The sequence below is a fragment of the Pelophylax lessonae genome (genome assembly GCF_965119305.1).
Source record: "Pelophylax lessonae genome assembly, chromosome: 1".
Classification (NCBI taxonomy): domain Eukaryota; kingdom Metazoa; phylum Chordata; class Amphibia; order Anura; family Ranidae; genus Pelophylax; species Pelophylax lessonae.
The window spans coordinates 100,698,547-100,708,321 of record NC_138768.1 but is presented as its reverse complement, the minus strand read 5'-3'; the positions used below and the strand labels follow the sequence as shown (position 1 = coordinate 100,708,321).

At 41.5% G+C, this 9,775-nt stretch overlaps 1 protein-coding gene across 1 annotated transcript in view; it reads right to left on the bottom strand.

The window, feature by feature from the left end:
* Positions 1 to 1,166: 1,166 nt before the first annotated feature.
* The window catches only part of LOC309544214 (uncharacterized protein), a 133,726-nt gene continuing 125,117 nt past the window's right edge, over positions 1,167 to 9,775 (bottom strand). Inside the window, exons 11-12 of the mRNA XM_082243097.1 lie at positions 4,288 to 4,554; positions 1,167 to 1,434 (exon numbers count right to left, since the gene is read on the bottom strand). Coding sequence (XP_082099223.1) covers positions 1,264 to 1,434; positions 4,288 to 4,554 — 438 coding nt within the window. The 3' untranslated portion in view covers positions 1,167 to 1,263. The remainder of the gene's footprint in view (positions 1,435 to 4,287; positions 4,555 to 9,775) is intronic.

The following is a 9,775-nucleotide window of genomic DNA, read 5'->3' as shown; positions in this document are numbered from 1 at the left end:
TTATTGAATGGCAACATCTTCTGTTCTCTCACTGATTGAGCCATTGCTAAATCAGGGCTATTGTGTAACAACTGACAACTAAACTTTATGAGGTTCTACTGCACAACAATACTGATGCCTATGGAACCGTAAGGGCATACCGGCACGACATGCCACCAATGTTTGCCAAAAAGAAGCTGAAGAGAGGAGAAATGGTTGCCTGGTAGAAAGGCAAAATGATGGCACTGTGATGGCAGAACAAGAAAGATGTGTGCCTAATGAGTACAGTGCATAACACTTCCACTGTTATGGTACGCACGAAAGGTGGGAAAGAAGTTATGAAGCCACAAGTAGTGATAGACTACAACTACACCATGGGTGGTGTCGACAGAGCCGACCAAGCAATGATATTCTACCCAGCATGAGGAAGCAGCAAAAAAAAAATACTATAAAATGATCTTCAGACATCTTCTTCAGCAATGCTTGTGGAATGCACACATTCTTTTAAAAAAAAACGAGTGACAAGCCTTTGATTCATGCGGACTTTATTTGGAAAGTTGCCGAACAAATCTTTCTGAGTCACCAAACACCATCAATGGCTGTGAACAGATCTGGACGTCGTGCTGTTGATGTTGTCAACCCGGAACGCCTGACTGGTTGTCAATTCATGGACTACATCCCACCAATTGAGAAAAAGTCGGCACCTACAAGGATGTGCGTGGTTTGTTGCTCGAAAAGAGATGACAGTGGAAAGAAAATAAGAAAAGAAACCAGATACTATTGTCCCGATTGTGACGTCGGACTTTGTGCATTCCCATGTTTCAAAATATTTCATACCCAAGATGTTTACTGAACCTTTATTACAGTGACTAGTAATATTGCACGCCTTGTTTGTACACATTTCAGTGTTTTTGGTTTGATTAAATTATTGAATAAAATGTATTATTATTATAATTTTATGATTTCATGTTTCAAACTTTATCATACCTGGGATGTCTACTAGACTCTTGTATGGACAGATTTAAGTGGGTTATTCCTAAGAATTACAGGCCTAAAATATAAAACAATAGATTTCCATGCAAAACAATGTACTGCTTTTAGCACAAAAATCCTGACATAATCAGACCACCAGGGAGGTTAAGGAAATATAGAGAATTTTGAAAACAGAAAAGATTGGAACAGGGGTGTTATATTATAGTTAAGCAGAAGGGGAAAAATGAGATATGTGGAAGGGATCGGGGAAGAGGAGCTAGCAGTAATTTTAGATAGAAAAGCACAAAAGGGCTAGTAAATAGTATTTGCTTTGGTAGTTATTTGTTTTTTAATCCAATTGATATAGTCTTTGGTAAGGAATGTGTAGACACTTGGTCGCTCAGGGTGCGCACATGTTTTTGAACCAAAAGAAACAATTCCCCGGAACATTTTTTTGCATATTAAAGGTCCTCCGGAATCACCCTGAAATATATAAAACAAAATAGTATTAACAAAATCTACTAGACTAGGAAGACACAATTACCAGTGGCTAGGCAGCGCTAGATCATCCACAAATCAACCCATGCTGGAGCTTAGAGCTTGGTGGATGTGCAGGGGCCCAGCTACAACCTTCATGCTCTTGCAGTAAACCAGAGAGATAGCACTATTGATCAAAGCTGTGAACTTGCCTGCTACTTCACAAGAGACAATTCACTTGTAAGCAGTTGGTGCCTATTGCAATCTATATCACTTTCAATCAAAAGGATATGGAAGCAAGGGGGGGGGGGCTTCTACCTTGTCTTTTTGACTTTATCTTTATTTACTATAAGTTATATTTACTCTAGGTATGAGGATTCATCAATGGAAAATGTAATTGGAATGACTATTCTAAGCATGAACAATCCATGAACTGTCAATGATGAGATCAGGCAAGACGTTTCCCTACTACAGTATAAGGATGAATTGTTAGATGCCTCATTGACGTTTTTTGACACAATCTGTATCGCAATTAAAATGGTTTGAGTATGTTTTGTTAACCTTCATAACTCAACATATTGTTATTTTATTGTTGGTTGCTAGTTTGGAACGAATGAAGTCTATGGGGAAGGAGGCAGCCCTGCAAATTATTTTTTTCCTTTTTTTAGGTTAATAGGGAAGGGATTGTCAATGGGTTTGGGAGATAAAGCGGGAAACATGTAGCAATGCATAGAAAAATAAATAAATAAATAAATACTGTTCAACGTGGAACAGCATTTTTAAACAGGCTTAAAGAGTAATATTAAAAATGCACAATTACTTCAAATAACAAGCTTGGGGGATACTCTAAAGCTGCCTGTGAAATGGCACTCCTGTATTAGGAACTGAAGAAAAAGTTACATTCATTACAAAATAAAAAGTTATTTAAATTGCTGGTAACTATAAAAAGTTCCCAAACACGTCATTCTATTTGTAAACAAGCAGCAAACAAGGGATTCACTTCAACATCCATTCAGGATAAAGGTCAGGTACGGATTGCAAGGAGGACCCAACTCAAACAACTAACAGCATAGGGACTCCCCAAATCCATACCAGACCTTTATCCAAGCATCCAGCCTTGCTGGCCAGGAAAGGAGGGGGGGGGGGCAGCGAGCAATGGGCTCTCTTCCTACACCATTTCAGGGGGATCCCAAGGCAAAGTACCCTGTTCCTGCATTGATGAGGACAAGGGGCTCATCCCCACATCTCTGGCCCCATTCACTTCTATCCAGGAAATTCCCCAGTCAGCAACTGATTGTAAAAAAAGGGTCTGGTGATGCTAGCTGACATCACTGACCAAATATGTTCACGTGTCCATATATGGTTAATGATGTGCTAGTATCCCCAGCCCCACTTTTTACATTCAGCTGAATGGGGTTGGGGTGTACAATAGTTGCTAGGTATCTGGCAACCACCCACATTTTAGAATCGGTAGTGCTGAGTAGGAAGCTGTCGTTCATTGATGGAGGTAGTAACACCGCTACTAATGAAAGAGGAAGTAAATCCTCTGAAAACAAATGTGGAAAAAAAAACCTGTAAAGACAAAGGCATAATAAGTTAATATCCATCGCATACTAGCTCATTATGAAGTACTTACCTAAAAACGAAGCCCCCGCAGTGCCGCCCGCTCAGCAACAGGACGGCTGACATGTTCGGCCATCCTGCTTCCTGGATCGCGTCCTTCGGCCATCTGATTGGCCGGAGGTGCAATTACATCACTCCCGCATATGCGAGTGGGAGCCGTCATTCACGGCACAGGGCTCTGAAGGAACGGCATGGGTGGCCGTTCCTTCAGAGCGCATGCGTCGATGACGTCATCGGCTGCATGCAATGTAGAGTATCTCCTAAACGGTGCATGTTTACAAGATATTTATAGCTCCTTTAGGTAAGCCTTAACCTTCCTAGTGGTGTTCCTGAGCATGACTTGGGGTTATATTTTAAAGCCAAAAGCGGTAACCTCGAGCCACACTCGGGGTAGTGCTAGGAAGATCGCTGGATCCTGGTAGAGGTTTTACTTACCTTTTCTCCGGGATCCAGCGAAGAATGCGGGTGGTATGCGGCGGCGGAGCTTCCTCCCGATCGTCTGCGAGCCCGGGCTTCCGTCTCCGGCGACGTGATGTCCGCCGGGGGGTGGAACCGGCGGCAAATTCAAATGTAAAACACACCAAACACACTGATACCATTCAAAATAAAAAAAAATCACATTAGTTTGCCCCCCAGTGCCGTTTCCTGCAGTTTTACTGTACTTTTTATGTATATATATATATATATATATATATATACATACACACACACACACACACATATATATATATATATATATATATGTATGTATACATATATTATGTATACATATATTATATATATATATATATATATATATATATATATATATATATATACATATATATATATATATATAAAATATATGTATACATAATATATGTATACATACATATGTATGTATGTATGTATATATATATATATATATATATATATATATAATATATATAATAAATGTATACAGTTGGTTTGGGCTGCTCATTCACAAGAATTACATGCAAAATAATGGTACCGCTTTCAGCACCTAAAATCCAAAAGAATCATACCGCCAGGGAGGTTAATATAGGCTTACCTATAGGTAAACGTCTTTAAAGTGTGTTTACAAGCAATTGAATGACTTCCTACACAGCTGGAGGTTTGATGTGAGGTCAGGCAAACAGCAAGAGTTCAGGATGAAACCTGCGTTGCCCTGAACTTTTACCTCAATCCCTACATGGGAAAATATATCTTAAATCACAACAACTTTTCCATACTTACTCTGCATACATCTTTCTCTCCACTTGCATCCAAGGTGCACATCATGTTTGTGGTGATCCGTATGCTAGATTTCCACATTGCAGCACATTTCTCTCTGCTTATTGCTGGAAGTCTGACTTCCATAAGCTTGTCTGGGAGCTGCAAAATATTCTTCCTGGTTATACCCCACCCTGCTGCGTCACACATAGTTCCATCTTTGACATCATCAAATTTCTTTGGTAATGGCAAAATCTTCACAGCTTTGTTTAGTTTTGCTTTGCCGGACAGCTGAAAGAGATTTGGAAAGCCACATTCATTGTTTTATTCAAATAATTCAATTTTGAGGTTTTATCTGAGTGGGAAATGAGCATTAGAAGCAAACATAAATCATATTTAGAGCTGAAAAATACTGGTTACACCCCTTGTTTGGTAAGCACAAGTGTATGTGTTAAGTACAGTTGTCATAATAATGTGATACCTATGTAATCATTATGTGAAGATCAGCATTAGAGGAAGAAGAGAAGGTGCTGCCAGAAAACACAGAACACTATGGATCTGGTTACGCTTCCTTTATACATAGACCTATACAAATAGTTTGCCAGAAATAAATGTTATAAATAAAATTGCAATTATGCTATAAATGGACCTTTAGAAGACAGTGTTCTAATTATTTGGAATAATAGGCAGGCAATATGGGGGATTTTGTGCATGGAGGTTTACTATTTTGTGTGAGTTTTTCTGTATGGAGCTCAATTATTTACTATTTTAAATTTACTATTATTGTCTAAAAACGATAATTTTTTTACTGTATGCACTTTGACTTTTTCTATTAGCTTAAAAATCCCTTACTCATTTTCTCCTATATACAGTATATTTTTATATTCAGGATGATGGTACCAAGAGACACAATTAATAATCCAAGGTCTATATATACACCCTTTTTGGTCATTGTTCTTGCGCATAAAACTAAACTTAGCATCTCAGTGAGTGTTCGATCGGCTTTCTAAATCTTATGCATATACTTGTGTAGCATCCTACAAGGTAGGTGCTAGGTAAAAGTATAATGGGCTTTGGCTGCCTAACAGCAGGGCCATGATTTTCAACAGGGCTGTCATGTCTCTCCACTGGCTCCATGAGAGGATTCTCATTGGGCAGTGGAGGAAATCCAATCAGTGGCCCATTTAGGCCTGTATCTACCCCAGAAGGCAGATTCTGCCGCAGAGGATTCTGGGAGTGGGTATAAGTTTGAAGGGAACGCATGACGCAGCGTCTTTGGCAGGAAGCAGAGTCCCAGGAGGGGGAGTACGGCTGTCTCTCCTCCTGTCAGAAGGATCGGGTGTCTCGGGTGGCTGCCTGAGAATCCCGGAGGGAAAGCTGAGCTGCAGAGAGGATCCGGTGTGCCGAGGACCAGTGGAGAAAGAGGGGTTCAGTTCCAAGAAAGCCTTCCAAGGTCGTGAGTACTGCGAACTGCCCCTGGGGTCTGCCTAGTGTAGAGGAGACCACTCCGGTGAAGGTCCCAGGGATCCTGGAGCCTGCAAGTGTCAAAGGGGTTGCCTAGTGAGAGGACCCTGAAGTGTCAGGGGGGTTGCCTAGTGAAAGGGCCCTGGAAGTGTAGAGGGGGCTCCAGCGGTTGGGCCCTGAAGAGTCAAGTGTACAGTGTTAAGTGTTGCAGCAGCACAAGCAGTTACAGGAAGCTACCTCAGTCAGTAAAGGGCTGGAGGGAGTCATACGCAGGACTTTTGAGCTAGACAGAGTGTCAAGAGTCAAGAATTATTACAGTCCTGGTTCTTCTGAGTTAACCAAGGATTTAAAGTCGAAGTTTCAGCACTTTCAGCAGAACAGTATTTCAAGCGCCAGGAAGAGTTGGTCGGCATTCAGCTGGTGTCAGAACAGCGCTGACAGGCATCTTTTCTACAAAGTGTCCCAGTTAACCACTTTACCACCGGAAGATTTTCCTGCTTTACGTCCAGGCCACTTTTTGCAACTTAGCACTGCGCGACTTTAACTGACAATTGCGCGGTCATGCATCCCTGTACCCAAACAAAATTTACGTCCTTTTTTTTCCCACAAACAGAGCTTTCTTTTGGTGGTATTTGATCACCTCTGTGCTTTTCATTTTTTGCAATATTAATAAAAAAAGAGCGAAAATTTTGTGAAAAAATTGATATTTTCTACTTTGACAGTTAAAAAATATCCAATATATTCAATTTTTGTCATATATTTAGGCCAAAATGTATTTAGCTACATGTCTTTGACAAAAAAATTCTCAATGAGCGTATTTTTAACCGCTTTAAGACCAGGCTATATTTTGCGATTCGGCACTGCGTTACTTTAACGGACAATTGCGTGGTCGTGCGATGCTGTACCCATATTAAATTTATGTCATTTTTTCCCCACAAACAGAGCTTTCTTTTGGTGGTATTTGATCACCTGTGCGATTTTTAATTTTTGAAAAAAAGAGCGACAATTTTGAAAATAAAAACAATATTTTTTACATTCTGATATATAACATTCCCAAAAAAAAATTTAAAAATCAACATTTTTTTACATTTTAGGTCAATTTGTTTTCTGCTACATATTTTTGGTAAAAAAAAAATCCCAATAAGCGTATTTTGATTGGTTTGTGCAAAAGTTATCGCGTTTACTAACTACGGGAAAGATTTGTCATTTTTTTTGTTTATTTTTTCTTTACTAGTAATGGCGGCAATCTGCGATTTTTTTTTTGTGGGACTGCAACTTTGCGGTGGACAGATCGGACCCCTAACTGACATTTTTCACACTTTTGGGGTACCAGTGACATTACTACAGTAATCAGTGCTATAAATATGCACTGTTACTGTAATAATGACACTGGCAGGGAAGGGGTTAACTTTATTGGTGATCAAGGGGTTAAATGTATGCCTCATGCTTACTGACGTGTGTGGGGGGAGGGGGTTGTGTGACACAGACACAGATCGCAGGTTCAGCTATGTTGAATCCTGTGATCTGTCCCTGCCTGTCACAGAGGAGATCCACCCGCTTTGTTTACACAAGTGGGCGGATTTCCTCACTCGATCCCTGACGATCGGGGAAGAGCGGCGGTGAATATAGACTCTCCTCCCCTGGCCCGACTCCCGCTGTGTCTGAATACAGTGGGAGCGAGCCGCCGAGAGAGGGGAGAGTCTGGTGACGTAAGTCTACGTCGCCAGAGGATAACGAGCCACTTTGTCGCAGTACCAGCTCAGTGAGCGGTCGGCAAGTGGTTAAACCTAGTTGAGCCAGAGGAGTATCCCACTCATTCTCTTCTCCCATCCCCATTATAAAATAAACAAAACAAACCAAAGATGCCGGAATGGTCATTGTCTCCAATCTCACACTTAAATTTTCAACTTAAATGTGTTGGAAGTGTTCCCGGTCGATGGCAGACCCACATCAGGCCCAATGCCTGGAAATATTGCTACACTTGATATAACACATGAGGTTATTTTAGTTATTATTACAGTTGTGGTTTTTCTTTGACCATTTGAAGAATTTTTTAAAAAGTCTGTTCTGTGTGCTTGAAATTTCAAGTTTCTGTGCAAATGTGCCCTATCCCCTCCCTGACAGTCTTCTTCTGTATTCAATTTACAGTGGATACAGAAGATTGCAATATTCATTATCTAGCTTATGGACAAATGAAATATGAAACATGAAATACTTAAGCCCAGCCTAAAGTGTAAACCTTGTAAACCCTACAATACCCCCCAACCCCTTCAGATAATGACTTCTGCTTTAATGATTACTGTAAAAGCTTGTAACAGTGGTCACTGATCAAAACAATGTAACTACATTGTAACATCATCAACTGTTACATGTAAATCACAGAAGGAACTACTCTTCAGACTACCTGTAAAGTGAAAAAGCTGACCTCCCGATTAACCAAGCTCATCCCTGCAAACCCCCTGATTAACCACTTCAATACTGGGAACTTTCACCACCTTCCTGCCCAGGCCAATTTTCAGCTTTCAGTGCTGTCGTACTTTGTGCACTGATGAGGCTGCACTGACGGGCGCTGATGAGGCGCCACTGACGGGCGCTGATGAGGCGCCACTGATGGGCACTGATGAGGTGGCACTGATGGGCACTCATGAGATGGCACTGATGAAGAAGCACTAATATGCAGCACTGATGGACACTGATATGTGGTACTGATATGCAACACTAATGGGCTGATAGGCGGCATCAATATGCAGCTCTGATGGACACTGATAGGTAGCACTGATATGCAGCACTAATGGGCACTGATAGGCAGCACTGATATGCAGCTCTGATGGGCACTGCTAGGCAGCTTGGATGGACACTGATAGTTGGCATAGATGGACACTGATAGGTGGCACTTATGGGCGACACTAATAGGTAACACTGATGAGGAGGTAGTGACAGGCATCACTGATGGTTGCTGAAAGGCATCACTGATGGGCACTAATTTGCACTACTGGTGGGCACTGGTGGGCATCATTGATGGGCACTGATGATGAGGCTGCACTGATAATTACTGCACTGATTATCAGTGCAGATCCCCCCTGTTAGGAGAACCACTTATCGGCTCTCCTCTACTCACGCCCTGTCAGCATGAATAGAGGAATGCCATTTCCTAGTTACACTGTCATCAGCTGGGATTAGACACAGCTGATCACACGGTAAAGAGCCTACGTCATAGGCTCTTTTCTGTGTTCAGAGATGTGATGTGTCAGACGAGCGGCTTGTTCTGAAGGACGATATGATGTCAACTCAGAACGGGAGAGCCACCACTGCGACCGTCATTTTGCTATGGGCTGGGCGCGATGTGGTTAACACAATCATTTTAATTAGGTTAAGTGATATTAAACCCTCCATTTTTTAAGCACTTTCAGTAGCTAATCACTTACTGAGCATGCAGATTCTTCATCTTTTAATCCTTGCCTGTGTTCCACCCTAAAAAAAGAAAGTCCACCTCACAGAGCTCTATCATTTGTGGGAGGGTGAAAAGCATCAGAGAGGCATGGCTTGGAAGAAGACATGCTGAAGCTGATTTCTCATACATTACGACTAAGCTGATAGTTGGTGTCTGTCACCTCACCCTTATAGACTATTGTCTATGTTCCAGTTTAAGCTGGTGCCAAGATCACTGCCCCAGTTTTCCTGTTTCAGGGGGGCTCCTTTCTCTAACAGCATCTTATAGAGCCACCCTTGCTAGGTACTAGAGTTGTGTCTCTCTACACTGTGTGCATCAATAGAAGCCCACAGCCCCATAGCCTAGGATGACAAGACACTCTTCTGCTTCACCCACTCTTCACCAAGCTAAAAGATTGGCTGGGGGCTGCACTATCCACTGCTAACTCTCTACTGTGCAAACCAGAGTTCAGGAAAGCAGAGCTAGGAGAGTAGCATCCAGCAACATTGAAAGTTGTAAACTGCAAGTACTGGGGTTAAAATTTTAACAAATAGTTTACTGCTGAATGTTTATTTTATTGTGCTCGTTGTGTTCAGTTAACCACTTCACACCAGGTCT